Source organism: Zingiber officinale, chromosome 7A, assembly GCF_018446385.1.
Source record: "Zingiber officinale cultivar Zhangliang chromosome 7A, Zo_v1.1, whole genome shotgun sequence".
Taxonomy (NCBI): Eukaryota; Viridiplantae; Streptophyta; class Magnoliopsida; order Zingiberales; family Zingiberaceae; genus Zingiber; species Zingiber officinale.
In genome coordinates, this window is record NC_055998.1 from 141313174 (window position 1) to 141334961 (window position 21788).

The 21788-nt window shown below is 40.9% G+C and overlaps 2 protein-coding genes across 5 annotated transcripts; both read right to left on the reverse strand.

Moving 5' to 3' along the window:
- Positions 1-2202: 2202 nt before the first annotated feature.
- On the reverse strand, positions 2203-3468 carry LOC122002975 (heavy metal-associated isoprenylated plant protein 35-like). Its single transcript, XM_042558387.1, has 3 exons — positions 3312-3468; positions 3146-3221; positions 2203-2985 (listed from the first exon to the last, which is right to left on the reverse strand). The coding sequence occupies exons 1-3, from the start codon at positions 3357-3359 to the stop codon at positions 2279-2281; spliced, it is 831 nt and encodes a 276-aa protein (XP_042414321.1). The 5' UTR covers positions 3360-3468; the 3' UTR covers positions 2203-2278.
- Positions 3469-4312: 844 nt separating this feature from the next.
- Positions 4313-21281, reverse strand: LOC122002974 (E2F transcription factor-like E2FE). 4 transcript variants are annotated; one of them, XM_042558384.1, is made up of 13 exons: positions 20671-21281; positions 20497-20592; positions 17470-17696; positions 17264-17384; positions 17096-17173; positions 16963-17010; positions 16740-16860; positions 16576-16649; positions 16395-16467; positions 16245-16300; positions 15762-16152; positions 5861-5991; positions 4313-5405 (listed from the first exon to the last, which is right to left on the reverse strand). In XM_042558384.1, the coding sequence occupies exons 3-12, from the start codon at positions 17559-17561 to the stop codon at positions 5882-5884; spliced, it is 1164 nt and encodes a 387-aa protein (XP_042414318.1). In that variant the 5' UTR covers positions 17562-17696; positions 20497-20592; positions 20671-21281; the 3' UTR covers positions 4313-5405; positions 5861-5881. The 4 variants fall into 4 exon arrangements, with proteins under 4 accessions (XP_042414318.1, XP_042414320.1, XP_042414317.1 ...); XM_042558386.1 differs by lacking the exon at positions 4313-5405 and having other exon boundaries at positions 5465-5991; positions 15762-15914; positions 15978-16152; XM_042558383.1 differs by lacking the exon at positions 4313-5405 and having other exon boundaries at positions 5465-5991.
- Between the last annotated feature and the right edge of the window lie 507 nt (positions 21282-21788).

Below are 21788 nucleotides of genomic sequence, written 5' to 3' on the forward strand. Positions count from 1 at the left end.
CGAACAGGCTGACACTTGTCTTCTGATAACGCCGACTGCTTGCAAAGTGGTGGAGGAAGGTCGTGCGAAAGTCTTTGAAACTTGTGATGGATCCGTCTGGCAGCCTCCGAAACCACCGTTGAGCTGATCCCGAGAGGGTGGTAAGGAAAACCCGACACTTCACTCCATCTGTGTATTGATGAAGGGTAGCTGTGTTGTCGAACTTACCCAAATGATCGTCCGGGTCGGTGGTTCCGTTGTATTCACCGATCGCCGGGGGCACATAGTGCTTTGGCAGAGGGTCCCGCAGGATGGCCTCTGAGAATTGACGGTTGATCCGCTCGGGGGAGGCGTCCGCTCGGGGGGCCTTGCCTTTTCTGTTGTATCATATTGGTATTTCATCTGATGAAGATCCTCGATCACGATTCACTGCTGCGGCTTCAGGAGGCGTGCGGAATAGGGACCGATGAAATGGAACCGTGGCATGCGGTGCTTCCGCTCGGCCCCCTGATGCTGATGTCGCTTGCTGCTCAATCCGCTCGGCTTGCGACTTCTGCCTTTATTGTTCCACAAGCTTAGCTGCTGGTGTCTCGATCAGAGCGTCAAGCTCCTTTGTGGAGAGCATCACCGAGTGCGGTCGTCCAGTTTCGTCCATTGCTCCCGATCGGATGCAGGAGCGTTCCCACAGTCGACGCCAAATTGATCTTGTTCGAACGCTGAATCAACGGACGCTGGGCACGTGGGGCTCTCCGAACTGCTGACGTGGATCTCCGACCGGTCGTACAGACCTCCGGCGAACCTGCAAGGAAGTCAGGCCAGGAAGGGGTTCCCGGCGACGACCCTCCGACGCTCAAGTCAGGCAAGTGGACAACAAAGAAGTGGCTCTCAATCTCAGAGAATGCGTGATCTCGTCAATGCGTACCTCCGGTGAAGAATGATGACCCTTATATAGAGCTAGGAAGAGACTTATGCACACGTACCGAGGCAAATACGTGTCTTCTCACCATACCTCAGTATGGGCTTGTCAGAGGAGCTTGCCTGACACCATACTGCTACAGTCCGGGCACCTCTCTGATGGGACAACAGAACCTTCTGTCGTAAGATGCTGCGTATGGCCTGGTCGTTGAGCATAATCGCTGTCAGAAGCTGTTCCCTTGTCCTTTTGTCTCTTCTTACCCCATGCCGAGCGTCCGGCCGGTCAGCAGTCCCCTCACGTCCGACCGGTCGTATGTGCTAGTCCGCTCGGAAGATTCCCAGTCGGTGCTTTGCTGACTGTTCACAGTATTGCTGTTTTCTGCCTTGGCTGAGCGGGCTCCCCGATCGGCCCGGCGACCCTGTTCCCCATGAGCGTCGGAGACCCGACTCCCCGTCGGGTTGCTTTCGATTATGATGAGACCCCGTTCGGCCGACCAGTCTCCCCTTCTCCGATCGGCCGTTTGACCCTTTGACTTCCACGTGGCGTTAACTTTACTTAAAATGGGGGCCCCCCCTCCTTACTGCCGGATCATATCCAATGATAAGCATTCCATCATATGTTATTTTCAGAGCGATTGTATTATTGTAGTATTATAGTAACTACATAGTAGCTATTATAACTATTTTAAAAGTGATTTTGATCAACTTAAAATGATTTTAATTAAATTTAAATAATTTTGATAAAATGTATTTAAGATTAAGGATTCAAGATTCATTTACGATTATGTGTTGCTATAACTAATTAAAATCACGTCTATCAACGAACTCTGGTCCAGGAGCGGACCAAGGGTTGCGGTCCAGATGATTCAGATTAATAAAATGTCAAGTGTTTCGCTTACTAAGACGATTCATTTTTTTAAGGTGTAAACTTGATCTTTGTTGATATAAAATGGGATTGCATCTAGTTCTTCCTTCTCTCTCCTAACTCATAGGATGGTCATTTTCCTTTATCGCGAGGCTTGTGAAGTAACCAAATCCTACCAAATGTCTTCACCTATTGAATTGATCATCATTTCTCGATAAGTTTGGATCACTCTTCATTTCCATTATTGCTAAAAAAACGATTTTCATATTTTATATCTTCGCTGCTAATCTCCGAAGGTCCTCTTAATTTAGAGCCATTACGAATGATTAAGATCGAATCAATTGAATCCGATAGTCGTAAGGGGCCTTCAAAAGGTTTCTTCGTGAAATCATAACTTATTCTCATGCTAATCAATCTCATCGGAGAGGTGTTTCATCTTTCAATGATCAAAATATTACGCACGGTCTTTGATTAACACAATTTTAGCTTACATGATTCTAGTCAAGCTCTACGGGACAATCACATAAGACTACAATTCGCGTCCGGGTTCTCATCGCTGAACATGGCGTTGTATGGATCATTTGTTTGCTGATGCATGTAACCAGTTGAGTTCGAATGAGCTTCAACCGGGCCATCGTAATATCGTGGAAAATTCCGATATTGATCATCGTAGATGTTCCCTTGAGACGAAACGGTTGCCATAGGAGGCACAAAGTGCGACTGACTCATACTTGGCTTAGTCGTGTCGTAGCTCATAACGTAAGCCGGTTGCGGGGGAAACACTTGACGAGGGGTGTGATGCTCATCATTTAATTCTTCGACCTTCTTGGACTTCTCTTCTTCACGTGACGGCTTCAAGGTATCTTCGATGTTTTTATCGCCTATTTTCGACTTTACCTCTTCGGATTTTTCGGGGTTTTGGGGGGGTTCATCCTTGGTCACTTTGGCCTCAGTAACAGAATTGTCAACTGCCATAACCGTCTCAGCCTGATCAGCACCGGGAGAAGAAGCAGGACTACTGCCTTGTACACCAATTTTCGCGGGTTCAGGCGGCTTGTCGGTCTCGGTTGCCGGTTTACGAACTCGATCATCACTCGGATTCACCTCCTGCAGGAGCTCAGCAGGCTTGCCGTGCTTCTTCAGCTTCTGAATTACTGTCTGGGCATCCACAAGAGACTTAATGCTCACCTTGTTCTGCCTCGCATCGATATCGACTGACTCGACACCTGAAACAAAAAGGACAAAGAAAGATTGATCTACCAAATTCAAACAGATGAAGCTGAAGAAATAATTCAAATTCAATCCAACATGACACAATCGGATGTGCTATTAAATTAACATGTAAGCCCACTGATAAAGAAATTAAATATAATCCAACAGAAACACCTTCGATTTTGCTCAAGATCTTGGAGACTTTTCTCTTGCAGCCCTCGCAGTGGATGGAGACCTTTAGAACGAGAGTCTGAAGGATCGAAGAATGTGTTTAAATAATTTTTTTTTTTAAAAAAATGACTAAAATAATAATAAAATAAAATGAGAGTGAAAATGGTACCTTGAAGTTGCCTTCTGCTGCTGCTGCTGCTCCTGCTCCTGAAGCCATTGTGAGATGCAGAGGAATGAGAGAGAAGTTGAGGAGGTTTGGAATGGAGATAGATAAAGGGAGAAGGAAGTAAACGAAGAGGATTGCTGGTGAGTTGAGTTTGTTTGGTATCGAAAGGGAAAGGGAAAGAGAAAGGGGAAGGTGGAAGGAAAGAATTTTTTTCTTGGAGGAATCAAAATTTTAAATTGGTCCTCATGGTTTACTATATTTCTTTTTAATCCGAGTAGACTTGAAATATTTATGGAATTTTTTTTTTTTAAGTGAGAGGTGAAAACATAAATAATAATAGGTAATTCATTATAAAGTCTATCCCTACGCTAATTGGGTTTAGAACTATGGCACATTGTAAATTCATCAAACGCCTTGTCAATGCAATGCATTGTGGCAAATATCTCATATTTATCAATATTATTTGGGATCAACATTGAGTTTCATGATAGATGATATTATTGTCCTCTCGGGACGACGCGATGGTTAAGATATGGGATGTTATCACATGAGGTCTTGGGGTCAAAACTCGGCATGACCGAGCATAATCTCCCTCATGTCTTGGCCATTTACACTAATGGCTAGTAGTCACCTGTGATTTACCTCCTCCGTATTGACCTAAGGACGGGTTAGTGGGGGCACTATGACGAGCGAATCGCCTTTTTGCCACATGATAGATAATATTATTCTCTTATGGTAATTTTTTTTTAAAAAAAAAAGCAATCTTTATTTTTACTATTATTATTATTATTAAAAGAATATTATTTTTTTTGAACGTGTATACATATATATTCTAAAAATAAAACAAATTTAAAATTATAAAAAATTTCTAATGAATTAAACTTAAACAAACTTAAGCTAAGCTAAAAAAGAAATTAAATTTGAACAGCTATTTCCATTTAGTTGAACTCAATTGCCTTATTAAATAAATTTTAAATTTTAAATTATAAATTTGACTCATTTGACTCCTTTACCGTTTTAAAAATGAGTAGGATAAATAAATTATGGGAGGGGAACGTCGAATGGTATTTTGTGAAAGAACAAAACTATAGGGGGCAAAATAAAATATCCTTAATTTTTTTATAAAAAATAAATAAATAAACACCTTATTTAATTGTACGAAGAGTTAGTGAAATAAATAGAAGGCCACTTGTCTCTTAATGAGAGCTAAGCACAACCACACACATGAATTGTGTTGATAAGAGATGATAATGAAGGTGATGGTGCATGAGGTCCCATGGCCTAATAATTGAAGGCGTGACCACCTCACTCATCACTCACTTAATTAGTACACTTAATCAACAAGTAGGTGTGTGGTTAAGTCTGTCTTAACTTTAATTTGATTATTAGGGTGACTAACTACCTCAATCGAGATAGACATATCTTTTAATGAATAATTTTGGAATTAGAAACATCCAATTCACTTTGTTACGTCTTTCTTTCTTTATTTCTTTTTTTCTTTATCCATCAAGCTGAATCTCGATCAATCCAATTCAACAGAAGTCGATACGGTAGAAGCTGATCCGATAGAGATCGATTTAACAAAAACAGGCACCCGATAGAAACCAACCTCATAAAAACCAACCAGACCCACATCTAACCTCCGAAAAGAGTTGAATTAATCTCAAATACATCAAGAAATAAACTCATCTCCTAATCTCAGTACGTGTGCCTCCCTAATCATAAAAGTATTCATAAAGGATCAGATTTAACGGACACGAAAAACTACATTTTAAAAAAAATGAGACTGTTGAGAAAGAGTTCTGATGCTCTTTCTTAAATTTTTCTGTTCTCATGTCCCTTTATCGATCAAACGAATCATATTATATCTCAAAAATATTTTGCACGTCACAAGGATATTACATACATCTTAAGAATATCATAATACCTTGAAATATAATCTGATCCATTTAATCAGTAAGGGACACGGAAACAAAAAAAAATTAGAGAACAGATAATCTGAATTAGTTGAGAAAGCCACTTAATTACCTCTGTGCCATCGCATGGGGATAAGGATGAGCCTCGGAAGCGTCGAAGCCGCGTCAGATGGAGTGAGACCTTGTTGACGCAATGCCAGTGCATATGATGAGCATTAATAGTCGTCAATTTGGTTGTACATTATTTGAAAAAGAGATTAATAGCGACGCATCTCTATGAAAGAAAGTTGCAGTGATATCAAATATGTGCATATAATTTATATTAATAATCTACATGTAGTGATCTCAAATCATAATCTTTTAGCTGTAGCTGCTCAATAAACAATGAGAGTACCTTATGTTTACTCAAATCTAACAATTGGAACGACAATCTCTAATCAGCAGTTAACACCACAACGTCAGTGTTTCAGCTAAAACCTTCTCATTGCTAATTTACAGAAATCAATTAGGATAGCCACACTAGAACATCATTCTCTACTATGCAAGAATCGTACAGGTTAAGGGACCATGTAGCTAGAACCCTTTCTTTCTCAGCAGGAAAAAGGACAATAAAGGGGAGGGTAAGTAATGGCTTACCCTACAAAAGTCACATGTGTTTCAATTGGAGGTGTTGCAAGGTTGCTGCTGTAGGTTGCTGCTGCCTTGAGCGAGTTCGGCGTACCATGACTTCCATGCTTCCATGTAATGGGAAAAAAGTTCACTCAGGGCTGCAAGAGAGGAGTTTTGAAATGGTCGTATTACCATAATTGTGAATGTTTAGATCAAATATGAAATGAAACATCATAGATCATGTGTATCTGGACAAAAATAATTCCAGCGTCGCTGCAGTTGCTACTAAATATGATGAAGTGCTCAAAACGTAAGTTGAGTGAAGATGATATGACAGAATTTAGTTCTGTAGATACCATCTGTATTAGAAGCTCTACCAATTTAGTAGAAGGATATGTACTGACTTTATAGACTTGTATATAATATGCAAGTATGATAAGAGAGTTGTTTCAACCAACTATAGATGAACCAATTTTGTATTCTAAATTGCACTAGTTTAGTAACTGTAGATATACCGATTTAGTAGAGACATATGTGCATTAATTTTGTAAACTTGTGTATATTTCGTGCAACTGTAAGCACATGAATTCTTAATTTTAAATGCACATGTTCAGTAGATATGATGTGAGTATACTTGTCTAATAGATATATATATATGCCCATGTTTGTTAACATGTTTGAAGATTCTCCCGAAACAAGAATTGTGTAGTGAAAGCACACTTCACCAAATCATGGCTATCATCCAGTTTTGTCCAAGATATGGAATTGTCTAGATTTATGCCAATAGAAAATGATTTTCGTGACTATGCGACCTTGTTTGTCTGTGATTGCAAATAAATGATTGAATCCAATCCAAGCAACAAACTACAAGGCTAATTCGCTAAAGGGTAATACAAAAAATGGCATTGCTAAACTTGTCCGTAAGTTTACATACGACGGTGAAAAACACTGAAAACTGAACTAAAGTATAAAAGATTCAAATGATGGTTGTTATCTTCACATTTGTTAATCTGATTATCACCTTTTCTAGTCTCAGTTTTTCCTATAGATACGGGGTACTCGAAGGGGGGTTATATGATTGAGGAAGTCCATAGTCCTGCAAATGTAGTGGTCAAAGTCGATAGAAAACCGCCTGCCGACTCCAAACTGTCCTTAATTCCATGCATTAGTCAGACTTCAGGCTGCCATCAACTCCACGCGGTTGCCGACTCCCTACAGCCCTTGACCTCATGAGAATCCCAACTCCAGAAAGTCCCCAACACCATGGGATCCCTCAACTCCATACAGTCATCGACTCCAGACATCCCTCAGCTCCATGGAACTCCCAACTCCATGGGCTCCCTCAACTCCATGCAGTCGTCGACTTTGAGTCGTCCTCGACTCGATGTCGTCAGCAACTCCAGACAACACTCAATGTGGCTGCGCTGGGACACCCCCAATCATCATTCTAACTCTCTCCTTCCTTTACTTCTCCTTTTTAGATTCTAGAAGACCTCTTCACAAAACCTTGTTGCCCATAGATGATTGATGACTTAATCAACATAAACGTTGACTCACCGATAGTTTGTCCATCAGTGATCGCAAACAGAATCAAAATTAGCATCGTCTGTGAGAACACTGAATTAGGACATAAATTAAAATGTTGAGATAAACAACACTGAAATATCCAACATCGTCACTTTGGAAACGGATGATTTCAACAAACTGATTGCTGCCACGATGTAAGCATGTTTCAAGGATAGCCCCAACAGCTAGCACCGTCAATACCCAACCCTACACCATTTGAGACGCTACCCCGATCGATCAAGTGCTTCATCAAATATCCACCCGACCCACTTGAACACCTAAGGCTCCTATCCCTACTATAATTGGGACATCAACTATGCGAACACTATCCTTGAAATATTCAGAAGAGACCTCGCATCAGTATGCCTTGAGGGGAAAAGCCCTCACATTTAATGAAACGAAAGTCTCCCAAGACCCTCCATTTTCAAGAAGCATCTTTCAGGACGAATTACCACGACATTTCTAAGCAGTGGAGATCGAGGAATATAATGGCATAACCAACCCAGAAAACCATATACGTAAATTTGAAAATGTCTCTTTGTTACATCAATATATGGATGACATCAAATGTCAAGTCTTTTTAACAACTTTCTCGGGCTCGACACAAAAGTGGTCAAGAACCTTTCGGGATGGATCGCTATTACACTTATCACTAATCGAAAACTCATTCTACTCGAGATTGCCAAGAGTACACGAGAGAGTTGCAGCATGTGGTTGATCAACAAAAAATCAATCTAAATCGACCAAGTAGAAGATCTCCTGAGCCCTACCGACGGTCCCGCCATCCTACTCACCATGCCGCTACTAATCGTCAGTTGGATCGGCAAACTCACTCATCCTCTGGGAAGCATGGAGGCTCGCCCCAATCTCATAGGGAGACAGATTAAGAGAAGGATAAAGAGGAAAAAGGCAAAGGCAAGATTGATCCTCGAGGAACTGCCCACATGATTTTGAGAGGTCCAACGAATGGATACTCCACTCAGGTCAGAAAGGTCCATGATCGAAAATTGGAGAGTTACGGAGTCAACACCATTAGAGGAAAAGGAAGGAGCCCCTCAATCAACTTTAGGCCGAGAGATTTGGAAGGAATAGAGGCTCTTCGTGACAATGCCTTAATGATCGAAGCTCTCATCACCAATTACATTGTGAAAAGAGTGTTTATAGACACGAGCAAATTCATCAACATTATCTTCAAAAAGGCCTTCGACCAAATGTAAGTTGATGGGAAAGAGCTTCATCCTATACACACCTTGTACAAATTTACAGGAGATGAAATGCAATCGCTCGACCAAATTGATCTCTCTCTTTCCTTAGAGGAAGAACCGCTCATGAAGACTCAGCGTACTCCCTTTATTATCATAAATTCAACTTTAGCCTACAATGTCATATTAGAGAGATAGACGCTAAGTGCTTTCCAAGCAACAATCTCCACTTTCTGCCAAAAAATTAAGTTTCCTATGGAACACCAAGTCGAAGAGGTGAAAGGGGACTAGTTGATGGCCAGAAAATGTTATATTGATGTAATCAAGATCAACTCACACAAAACCATCAAACTCAAGATATCTTAGTACCAACTATTTAAGAGGTGACGGTGTCTCAATCGATAGAAGGACAAGAAGACATACAAATCTATCAGGATTGGATAGAGGGGATCACCAAAGTAGCTTTAAATCTTCCATCGGAACTCAAACAAGACTTGATTGCATGTCTCTCGCCAACCATGACGTCTTCGCTTTATCGGCTAAAAAGTCATAGGCATACTTCCGACTTCGATGGCCCACTAGCTAAAAACAATTCCAAATGTTCGGCTGGTCCGACAAAAACAACATTTTCCCAAGTAAAGCCAAATAATCCAAACAGAAATCAACAAGTTAATAGAGGTCGGACACATTCAAGAAATCCAATTCCCGACTTGACTCACCAACATGATACTAATGTCTTTAAGGTCAATCTAAAGGATTGTTATCCACTCCCCGCATTAATCAACTGATAAATTCAACTTCTAACTGTGAATTTATATATATGTTGAATACCTACCAAGACTATCATCAAATTCTCCCGACCCTTGAGGATCAAGAAAAAGTCAGTTTCATCATCTCTAATATGTCATGTCGTTCGACTTAAAAAATACAAGGACAACTAATCAACAATTTATGGATCAGGTCTTCAAGTAACAAATAGAAAGAAACATTGAAGTTTATGTACACAACATTCTAATCAAGACTACTCGATCTGAGAATTTAATCTCAAACATTAAATAGACATGCAATACTTTAAGGCAGTAGGAGCTCAACCTCAACCCCAACAAATATCTATTCAGAGTCAAGAGCGGGAAATTTCTTGAACACATCATCACTAAAAGGGAAATCAAAGCAAACATCAAGAAGGTCCCAACGCTTCAAAATATGCCTTCCCACAATCTCAAAGAAGCACAACAACTACTCAATCGTATCAAAGAGCTTTCCCGATTTATCTCCATTCTGCTGATCAGAGTTTACTCTTCTTCAAGATATTGAAGAAGGGTTCCAAGTTTGATTGGGATGTAAACTGTGATTAGACTTTCACTAAGTTGAAAGAATACATGTCCCGCTTACCACTCCTCTCAAAATCAGTAGCGCACAAAAGGCTATGGGTGTACCGTCGACAACCAAGGGAGCGATTGCCACGGTCTTGCTATCTTAAGAAGATAATTTACAACACCCCATCTATTTTACGAGCCACTTGTTAAAGGACGTCAAGAGCAAATACACTACTTTGGAGAAATTGACTTTGGGGTTGACTCTTATCACTCACTGACTAAGATTGTACTTTCTATCTTCACAATACTCACCAACAATATTCTGGGCCGAGTGCTACAAATCCAGAAGCCTCTAAAAGATTGATCAAATGGACCACCGAACTCAAGCCCTAGTTGATTTCCTAAGGAAAGTTCCAGACCAAAAAATTAAAAGAACATGGAAAATTTATGTGCATAGATTCTCCAATACACAAGATAGTTGTATCGGGAATTCAGGATATTATTAACATCCACTCGGGAGAACGTACTCCAACTCTCAATCCGACTCAACTTCCGAGTATCCAACAATGAAGTTGAGTATAAGACATTATTCGTAGGACTCCAAGCAATAAAGCAAGTCAAGGATTCCCATGTTGTCATCTGCTCGGACTCCCAATTGATTGCTTATCAATTAGAAAGAAGTTTTCAAATTAAGAATGATCGATTGAGGAAATTTTCTAGAAGTTGGAAGTTGACTTCCAAGAGATTAATCTACAAAACATTCCCTAAGCTGAAAATTAAAAGGTGAATGAGCTAGCTAAATTGGTGAGTACACTTGCGACTTGGACCATGGATAACTAGATGGTTCAGGTTTTACTAGTTGCCTAGATTGATCAAGTACCAAGTCAAGATAGGCCTGCCAACTAGAGGACCCCTCTAACTATTTTCTTCCAACAAGGAACTATGCCCACTGATCTAGAGCAAACTCGACTACTCAAGTGGAGAGCTCCTTGATTCACTCTAATTAGGGATCAATTATATCAACGAACCTTCTCACGCTCCCTCCTCAAATGCCTAGTCCTGATAATGCTTATGTCATGATAGAAATTGATAAAGGTATTTACAGAAATCACATTGGGGGATGAATGCTAGCTCGAAAGACACTGATGGTTGGGTATTTTGGCCGACTATGTAGGCGAACATGACCCAATTTGTTGCCGCCTGCATTCATTACCAGAAGCATTAGCACCTCTCTCATTACCCAATTGAGTTCCTGAAAACCTCCATTGTCTCACACCCCTTCAATCAATAAGGCATAGATATTGTAGGTCCCTTCTCAATTAGCCTCAACAAAAGAAACTTTTATTAGTCTATGCGGCCGGTAAGAGAAGAGTGAATTGCCCTACAAAGACAAGAATACCCTTCTCAAGAATTTTAATTATAATTAAAACAAATACTTTAATAAACAAAAACTATATTGCATAAATTAAAAAAAACTACCAATTTTTACTTAGTTACAATCAAGGAAATTATTAATCTAAGATATTGAAAGCACAAATAAAATTCTCCTTTCGTCATAAGCAAAAAAACCTCTAACAAGTGTTGGAAGCACAGAACTTGAAAACAAAATTATAATTCGAAGTACAAAAAGTGTTATCTTGAATGAAGAGCACCAGGCTCCTTTTAGGTCAAAGCAACTATTTGATGACGTGGCACGATCCAAGATTCCAAACCCAATCTGGCTACCCCCAGTTAGCCATCTCAATTCGCTTCACAACGGTAAAAGGATAAGAATTTATCCATACTCATGCGCCCAGACCCACTCCAAGCACCCGAACCGCTGCTAATGTGGACCCAAAGTTGATCCACTACATCGAGGCGCCCCTTCGGCACCAAAGTGATTTGAGCGCCTGGATCGATTAGCCATGTGTTGACCATCCGACGCCTTCTTCAGTCGCTACCTTCTTCTCTAAACGCTTGAGTGATCCTCAAGCCTTCGAGAATTGAGTTTACCCGAACCTAACTCGGGTCTTCTCCTTGAGCAAGCTTCCTCCCCAACTTCTCATCCCTTGAACGTCGCGCACGTCCTTCTCGTTCGTTGGTGTACTCTTCCGCAACATCTCATCTCTCGAATACACCACGTCCATCAGCTCCCTTTCCGTGTCATCCTTCTCGTTAGCTACATCTTTCACTAGACTTCTTGTGTTCCTAAGTTCATACACATTTAGACACAAAGATCAAAACACCACAGGATCTAATTTAACCTGATTGATTATATCAAAACTTACCCAAAGTACTTACAACTTCTTCTTATGGTAGTGAATTACTTCTCTAAATGAGTGGAGGTTGAAGCCTTAACTCAGATAATAAAAGATAACATCAAGAAGTTCCTATAGCGAAATATTATCTACCGATTTGGCCTACCTCACGTGATATTCTCTAATAATAGTCAACAATTTCAAGGCCGCAAACTTAGGAAATATCATCTGTATGAGCTGGTCCGAGTGCTCGGACAGCCAAATATCATCTGTTAGCCAAGCTGGAGCATGAGGATTGGTCAGACCTGCGTCACACACCAAGAGGTGGATAACCTTTGTCGATCAACTTTCGACAAGAGCACACGACGTCAACACAGTCCAAGCACCCGAGAAGGGATCCAAGCGCCCGGAACATGCTATAAAAGAAGTCTTCACCCAGTGGCTTCACAACGATATTCTAAGCAACTTCCACTTCTATGTGCTACTCTGATAAAGCCTCTACGACGCCCAAAAGCTACTCCAACGATAACCACATTCAAGATCTAATTCTCTAAGTCGTCAATATTATTTATTATTGTTAAAGTTAATTGCTTAATTGTAATCATTACTGTAACATTTCGAATTGATAATGATTGTCTAACAAAAATGATCAACGATCACGAGCCTTGGAGTAGGAGTCGTCACAAGCTCCGAACCGTGTAAATCTTGGTGTGTTAGTGTTTGCTTTTTTTTCTATCTTTATTCTGCTACCCTTGTCTCTTCAATTTTTGTTTTAAAACAAACATGAAAGCCACAAACGCTATTCATCCCCCTCTAGCGCATCTCGATCCTACAAATAGAAGCCTTCAACATTGTGTGCTTGAGTCGGCAATCATTCAATTAGATATTAAAACTTATAAAAGCAAAAAAGTCTTACCGAATAAAGCTTTGAGAGGAATCGGGACGAGGCTCTGCTCGAATATGTAAAGCAACCCCTCCTCAAGTAATAAGTTTCTACTGAATCACAGATCTTACAATTTCTTGGACACAGAAAAATAATCCAGCTCCAAATGATAATACTTGAAGGAAGGAGCCACGGATAACTCAAATTGCTATTGAATGGGCTAACACAGAGGATTTAGAGGCTTCACCAAGAAAAAATAAGATTTCCATCCCTTGTGAGGAGGGAAATTTTTTCAAAAAGTTAAACCCAATTTAGGAGAGCAAAAAAAAAAAAGAATACCTTGTCTTCTAATTTCTTTTAGTAAAAGAAATAATGAAAAACTCAAGCAGTTATATGACTACACCAGTGAGGATTTGGAAAGAATTTAGACTAAGATGAGACAAAGAAACACGAAATTACTAAGACACTTTGAAAAAGAATGTTAGGATGGAAAAGCGAAGCCCGTTCGATAAGTGACTTCGGAAGAAGGTCATGAAACCAAGAGGAAGATGATCTGGGTGATCATTATTATCTAGACTACTATGCAATTATTGGTAGGAATCTTATAAGTCTTATTCGATCCAATTCACCACCATTAAAATCTGACTCGATGGATTTGTATCAAGGAGCAAAAGACGGCTCCACGACCATCCAAAGATATAATACAAAAATAGAAGCTGAAATTGAGGGCTAGAAGATCAACAGTTTATCAATGCAAAGGGTGAAAGCAAGGAGTAAACACTTATTGAGAAGTTGAAAAGGAAGTATTCGAAGACTAAAAAGATGAAAGCGACAATTGCAGAAGCAAAGATTAAGCAATAAAAGCAATGGCATCTCCTTTCAACCTAATGTAACATTGCTCTCCCGATCTTGACCATTGGATCTCTACACAAAATAGCATGATGAAATTTCAACCGTTCGATCAAGTGCATGGATTAAACAAAATCTCAATAATCATTATAATTTGAATGTTAGTTCGTTTTCTACATATGGTCACATCACATAATTAGACGCAACCTCAAAAACATACTGCCAACGTACATCCAATTCAAGGATTGAGGCATGTTACCGCATGGTGCACATTTAATAAGCATGGCCGAATTTAATGCACAATGTCGTTTAAATCACGCTTGGGATTCGCCACGTGGTTGTTGTAGTCAGGGCAAAAATAACCACCCTATCAAACCGCACAATAGTCAAATCAATCAAATTTCCACCTCCTTCGATTAAACTTGAAAAAAAGACTGGTGATACGGATACCCAAAGGGAGCCACATGATTGAGGAAGTCAATTCTCGTGTTGTGGTAATGGTCAAAGTCAATAGTTATGTTGAGATGATGGTCAAAGTCAATAGAAAGACACTCGCCAACTCTGAGCTACCCTTGACTCCATACAATCGTCAACTTCAGGCCGCCCTCAACTCCATGCAATCACCGACTCAAGTAAGCCCTCAACTCCATGAGACTCCCTACTCCAAAATGTTCTCGACTCCATGAGATCCCTCGACTCCATGCGATCGCCAACTCCAAACAACCCTCGGCTCCATGGGACTCTTGACTCCAAAAAATCCCCAACTCCATAAGATCCATTAATTCCATGCAGTCGCCGACTTGAGTCTGCCCTAGACTCCATGGGACTCCCGACCCCAAACAATCCGTGAATCCATGGGATCCTTAACTCAAAACAATCCCCAACTTCAATCAATCCCCAACTCCGGATTACCTAGATTCGAATTAGTATACCAGACTTCTGACAGATAGGACATTCAGTCGTTGGTCCTGAAAGATAAGAACAACGTAGTCGTTATTTCCTAAAGAATGTGGAGAACACATCCATTTATCCCAGAAGAGGTGAGTAACACAACCATTTATTTCGAAAAATATGGGTAACATATATATGGATCTCAAGACGCATAGTGCATGTGAGGGCACAACCACAACTGTATAAAAGATCATTCGCCCCCCGCAAGCGACGAGAACACAACTTACTTATTTCATTCCTTGCTCCTCCATAACCCCTATGCTAACTTGAGCATCAAAGGGATCGGGCTAGAACATTCACGGCTATTATTCTAACCCCCTCTTCTTCATTTACTTCTCCTTTTTAGATTTTGGCAGACCTCTTTATAAAATCTTGTTGCCCCTGGGTGATTGAAAACTTAGTCAATGTCAACTCACTAATAATTCGTCCGTCGACAATCTCAAGCAGGATCACCTATCTTTGCTCAATCAAGAATTCAAAATCTCATCAAATGTTCAAAAATATAAAACTATAAATAAACATGAGATGTGTTCATGATATGTAAAAGGTTTAGTTTTATAAATCAAAAAGTGCACCATGTATGATAAAGCTACTTATTTACAGGTAAAAGTTCTTTCATATAAATGAATGCTAAAAAGAATTGTGTTTTGACAACAAAGATTCACAATAAAAGGGAACAAAAAAAATTGCCCTGAGAAGGGAAATGTTTTTGTAGGAAAAACTGGTGGAATTAACAATCTATAGCATAGATCCTATCCTTCAAAGGGGAAAACAATGTGTGAAACAATGCAAAATAGGGTCAGATCAAACTTCAGGATAGCAAAATAAATCTGAAATTGCAAATAATGACTGAGTTAACCTTTAGACAGAGCAGATAATCATAATACATCAATAATTAAAGTGTAAAGGAAATGTATCGCAAACCTTCATTGTGGTATTGTGGTCGCGACGAGCATGCAGAACCCTCCAAACCTTGAGCAGTTTTCCCACCTTTTTCCTCAGTTACCTCTTTAGTTGCTCCAGCAGGGAAGAAAGGACCAAAAACAAAGCCACTCTTCATGCTTAATTGCTTCTGAGCTGTCAGATTACATTCTTTGAGGTCCTGATTCCACAGTTGTGCATAATTACTAGGCTTCTTACTTGCTTTAGGACTCAGCCTGCTCCTCTTCAATTCCACATTAGTGACCTCAGTTCCAAATGCCCTCTTATTGGAATGATTTCCAATTTTAGAAGCAACAACTGTTACAGAAGTATCCATCTTAGACTTGCCACTGGTTCCTAGCCATCGAAACGCTGGCTTCCTAGATTCTTGAATCTGGATATGCAAATTTTCCAAAACAGAAGAAAAATGAACAAGCACAATTTATATTGTTTCAAATTGCTACATTACAGATACCAATAAATTACCTTCTCGATAAGATTGATAGACGACAACACATTTGTTATGTCATACAGACGTCTGGCTGCACGATAATCTCATAAACTGAATCAAATCACAGATAAGATTTATTTACTTCTTTTTGCCTAAAGAAAATGTGAAACGAGATTGGCATATACTTCTGATGTGGGATAAGTTGGTGTTGTCACCAAGCAGCAGCCTTGCAGCTTCATCCAGTAAGATAGTGTTTACCTGTTCAATGTTTACATATGAATCAGTCAGGATGCCTGAGAAAATATTGTATGCAAGCTATTAAAGGAATCGGAATCCAAGTTTCCTGTGATAAGTTTGATGAATTACTTCTGAATTCAGGAAAAGCTTGATGAAATTTCGGCTCAGCAGGTATAGTGATCTATCCTTCCTGTTCTCAGTAGCTGGTAATTCAAGGTGAGACGATAAAGAATCAGATAAAGGCGAGAAGATACTTTTCCCAACTGAACACAGAAAAAAATTTAACAAATTACCTGACAATATGTTGCCAAAAGAGCCCATCAATGAAGAAATGCTGCCAATTTTGCTTGGTTTCTCATCTACATCATCGTGGCTCTGGCTTTCGCTGTCTTCATGTTGATCCTCCAAAGCTTCCTTTTACACGCAAAAAATCGCAAGAACAATCAACTCAGCACACAAGATCTCAACTTTCAGTCGCACGAGGAATTATGATGAAATTCTAAGCACATAACCTACTTTTACGGAGGCCACATCAGTGGCAAAACTCTCCTGAAGTGCCTCCTCCTGCTCGGGCCATAATATTTTAGGGCAAACGAAGATTGAGGAGATGAAAACAACAGATCGAACCAAAACAGAGAAGCGACCAGACCTTGAGTTCCTTTAGTGCATTTGGGATCCCAGAAAACCCTATCCAAGAGTACTTACTCTTCGCCTTCCTCGCAACGACCTATCCATGCACCAAAGAACTCGTTTCTTCAAAAACAAAAACTCTAACTCAAAGAAACGCTTTATAATTTTATCAAAAGCAAGGTATTACCCCGACACTCTCCATGACATTGACGATATCATAGATCCGGCGCCTCTCGACGCCAAGCTGCCTTGCGGCGTAGTCAAGGTCCACAAATTCAGCCCCTTTCTGAACGTACAAACTCACGAAGCTTCGCGGCCCAAACAGATCGAAACAAAACCAAATTCTGATCAAGAACTTTATTGAAAAAAAGGGGGGAAAAACAGATCGATTACTTGGAGCACAAGACGCCGAGAGATTTCTGCTTCCTGCAGTAACTGTGATGCCTCGACCTCGAATCCAAAGAAGGAGACGGTGAAGAAGACATCGCTCCCCGCCTCGCTTCTCCGCCTGCTCGATCGATTGAGATTTGAGGAGGAGGCGGGTGGGAACTTGGGAGCCTCTTGAGGATCGACTGCCCGCCGGGATTCAAAATTTTCAGCAGTATCGCGCCCTCGTGAATCTATTGACGATCATGCCATCAATTTGTGTAAGTATTGACAGATAGTAATAGAAGAAAAGGGCAAACATTGAAGGGGTGTTTTAGTCAATTCAAAATTTCCTAGAATCGGAGCGCGGCATGTGTCCTAGAAGGACTGTACTGAAGGACGCGAGGAGCCAGGTGATCGGCATGGATCGGGTGTTTTGCTCGCGAAATGTATATAATAGTAGTAGTAAGAACTTGCCCCTTTTTATTTAGTCGGTAAAAATATTAACAAGAAACTCTTATTTTTATTATGGTAAATAATATCGGATAATAATGAGGGCCTACTATAAATAGATACAAATATGGAAGATCGATTGACGTAAAAAATAAAGTCAAATAGAGTATTCAGGTTAGTCTCGTGGACTTGATATGGTCGAACAGTCAGGGTACCACTGAGCAGATGTACCAATTCTTGAAGACAAGCGGGGAAATGACCCTCCGATAACAAAGAAAGCTAAGCAACGACGGATTTCACTAATCAAGCCACGTGTCCGATCAGAACGTATTAATTGAGGATAATCATGAAAGAAGAAAAGAAGCGAGCCGGCAAGCCCTAAGGATACTGTCATGCGACAGCAGCCCAACCGAGCGAACTCCAGGTGGCTGCGCATGACCCCATCAAGTATCTTTTCATTTCCTTCTGGAAATTTGTGTCGTTGACAGCAAAACATATCTAACAAGCAATCGTACTTCAAAAGTTTCCAGACTGTCACGTTAGATGATTGCATGGCTGCTTAAGAAAATGATGTCAATGACACCTTTTTTACCCATCTCTTCTTAGGACACCTAGGAGGGCAAGCCTACACCTTGAGATGCGTGCACAAGCATCATGTTGACACTAGAGAAGGGGTTACCAGCTACAAGGAAAGGTATGCACAACTTTACCTTCTGAATCCTTTAGCTACAGTTCTCCATTTCTTGAGATTGTCGGAAACTGACTTGAGCATCGGAGGACCAAGGCTGGGAACCCCTTCCCGGCCCAGCATTGACGTTTTCATGTTGCAGAGCTACGTGGAGTCTTTACCGCTTCAACTATACCGCCACATTCCCAGCTTGTCATCTTCGCTATTTCTAAATAGGATCATATTTGATGTCGTTTGTAGAAAATTTACATAAATCAAAAACACAAAGATAGAGGATGCTCGACGACTCACCACAGTGATGTTAACACAAGAGGAGTTCGACATGCTGGTGCAAGCACGAGCGACAAAGATGTTGGAGCAACAGCAGGCGATAATCGGTCATCAAGCAAATGAACCTGCAACATCTACGACCAGCCAGCAGGCCGATCATAAAGGCCGAGCGGGAAACGTCGTCGCTCGTCGGCCGAACAATAAGTCGATCAACACATTCAGAGAAGCACCGGATGCACCAATCCTCTATCATTGGGCGTTGTTCCACACCCCTTCAGAGGAACAAGACGCCGCAGATAGGCCCCAAGGATCCTCATCGGAGGAAGCATCCATTCAGGATGAGCTTAAGGAAAAACACCTAGGCTCGATGACCCCCGAACGGATAAACAAGCAATCCTCTTAGGAGATCCTGGATGTAACTGAAATAAACAGGAGAAAACTGCACTAACCAGGCCCTGGTGTATGGATAATCAACCGAGAAGTATAGGAATCTTGTATGCATGTCAAACAAATGCATCCATCCAATATGTAGTATACAAGTGCAGCAACACACAAGCAATAAATGCATCAATGTGTATGATGCCAATGACATGTCTTGGTCACCCCTACTGCTAGTCAACCATCTCACACACGATGGTGAGACCGAGTGGGTAGGGTTATAACAACCATGCACTCTGCCGTCATTGCTCATAATGAGTGACCGAGTGGACGGGATACTGTCAGAGTACACCTATCCTCCTACCCCAAATCAAAAGTGGGGGAGCGCAATGCTCTCATCTCCCTGAGACAATTTAGAGGAGGGATCCCTGACGTGCTACCACGCTGCGTCACGCTACCCATAAGTGAACCAGCGGAGCACTGACAGAGCAAAACTGCACACACTCTGCCTGATATACCACTAACCCATGAGTGGTTGTGTGTACAGATCCATGAAACTGACGATGTGCTCAACAATAATGAAATCGACTATCGCGCAGCATGCAATCATGCGAGATGATACATGATACTAAGCATGACAATATCCTAAACCTATCCATCTCTACATAATGTGTACCATAGGACAAAAAATCAAATCAAATGTCTAAGTACAGAGATCAGATAAGGTATAAAAACCTAAGTCCTGAACATAATGAAGTATGGTTATGTCACTACCCCTATAAGCATGTATAATCAGGTAAGTACTAACATGAAGTGCATAACAAATAACAAAACAAGCATGTAACAGGTATCGGATAGTGACCAACCGATACAAATAAGAAACATAATCATTACTATTTGTTAAAAATATTACTATGCATATCAAATGACAAATCTAAAAAAATAAGTCAAAGTATCCACCTCCAATAAGAGGATCGTATCCAGTCCAAATCCGACGTCGAGATACTTGTCTCGCGTCAAAGTCCTATGTCACCAATATAAACATATTTTATTTAGCTAAATTCATATGAAATAGCTAAATAGAATCTCTAACACTAAATTAGGGCAAACCCCTAATCATACCATTAGATTAATTCCAAACCTAATCCACTTACACATAAACAACTTAAACTTTAAATAAATTTTTATACTATTCATTTCTTATCCTTTCCTTGCTTCAATTAAGTGTACGCTACAACAAGAGAAATGATTTCTCTACACCTTACCTTAATTCACAGCCGCTGTTACTACACCGTTAGGGTTTGTTTTGCTACTGGAAATACCAGGAAACACCACAGCTCTTTCCGGACACCTCTTCATTGCTTGGATCCAAAAGGAAGCACCCAATCAACACAATACCGAGATAAGATACACAAATCACCACTAGTAAGCGTACCTACCTCCAAGATCACCACGACCAGAGAGGAAAAAGAAAGAATCAGTCACCGTGCTAGGGCACAAAGGAGGTCGGGAGATGATGGAGAGAAATCGGCTGGCGACTGGTTCGCGTGAGGGCGGACAGTGCCTGCGATCGGGAGACAGTCGTGGCGTCAGGAGCGGGGCGTCGACTAAAGAGACAGAGAAGAAGGTCGGCGTTGAGCAGAGATCCGACGAAGAAGCACTAGCGACGGCGGAATCGGGAGAAAGGCCGACGGTCGGCGTCGCTAGGGTACGACTCAAGAAAAGTGCGCTAGATGTGTGCCGCCACTAAGGTACACACGCGGATGGTGGATCCGTGGAGTCAGAGGCGCCTGCGGTTAGGGGGTCAGCGTCGGCACAAGAAGAGAAGAAGATGAAGATCCTCGGCTGGATCGGGAGAGAAAAGGGAAAGGGAACAGAGATCGGTAGTGGCGAGGAAGAGGAAGCGAAACAGAGGGGATCTGCGATGACTTTACTTGCGAGGCGTGCGGCGGTTTTGTGGCACCGGTTGGGAGTGGTTAGGGCAAAAGATCAGAGGCTCGGCGCAAAGGAGAAGGCAAGGGGACGGCGTCGGGTGAGGGTCGGGAGGAAACGAAGGAAAGAATAAAAGAAAAAGAAAAAGAAAAAGGAAAGGAATTAAAAAAAATAAGCATTTTCTCGTTAAAACGAAGTAGCCTAAATATACTTTCCCGGGACCTAATTTTATCCCCATAAACTCGTTCATACGGTCTCCGTAAAATTCTTGAAAATTTTCTAAAAATTTAAAAAATTTCCTTATCATTATTCATCATTTTTTTCTGTATTTTACACAGATCCTCCTCATCCCCGAAGGATTCAGACAGCTGATTAAGTGGACTACGGAATTGAGTAAATTTGACATCAAGTATCTAGCCCGAACGGTGATCAAGGCACAAGCCTTGGGCGATTTTGTGACAAAAGTACAGAACGTCAAATCAGAAGCAACTTTAAAAAGATCTATATGGACGAGTCGTCCACTCGGCAAGGTAGCGGCGTGGGCATACTTCTGATATCACCACGTGAAGATCGAATGCAATTGTCTTTTCAGCTAGACTCAAAGCCACGAACAACGAGGCAAAGA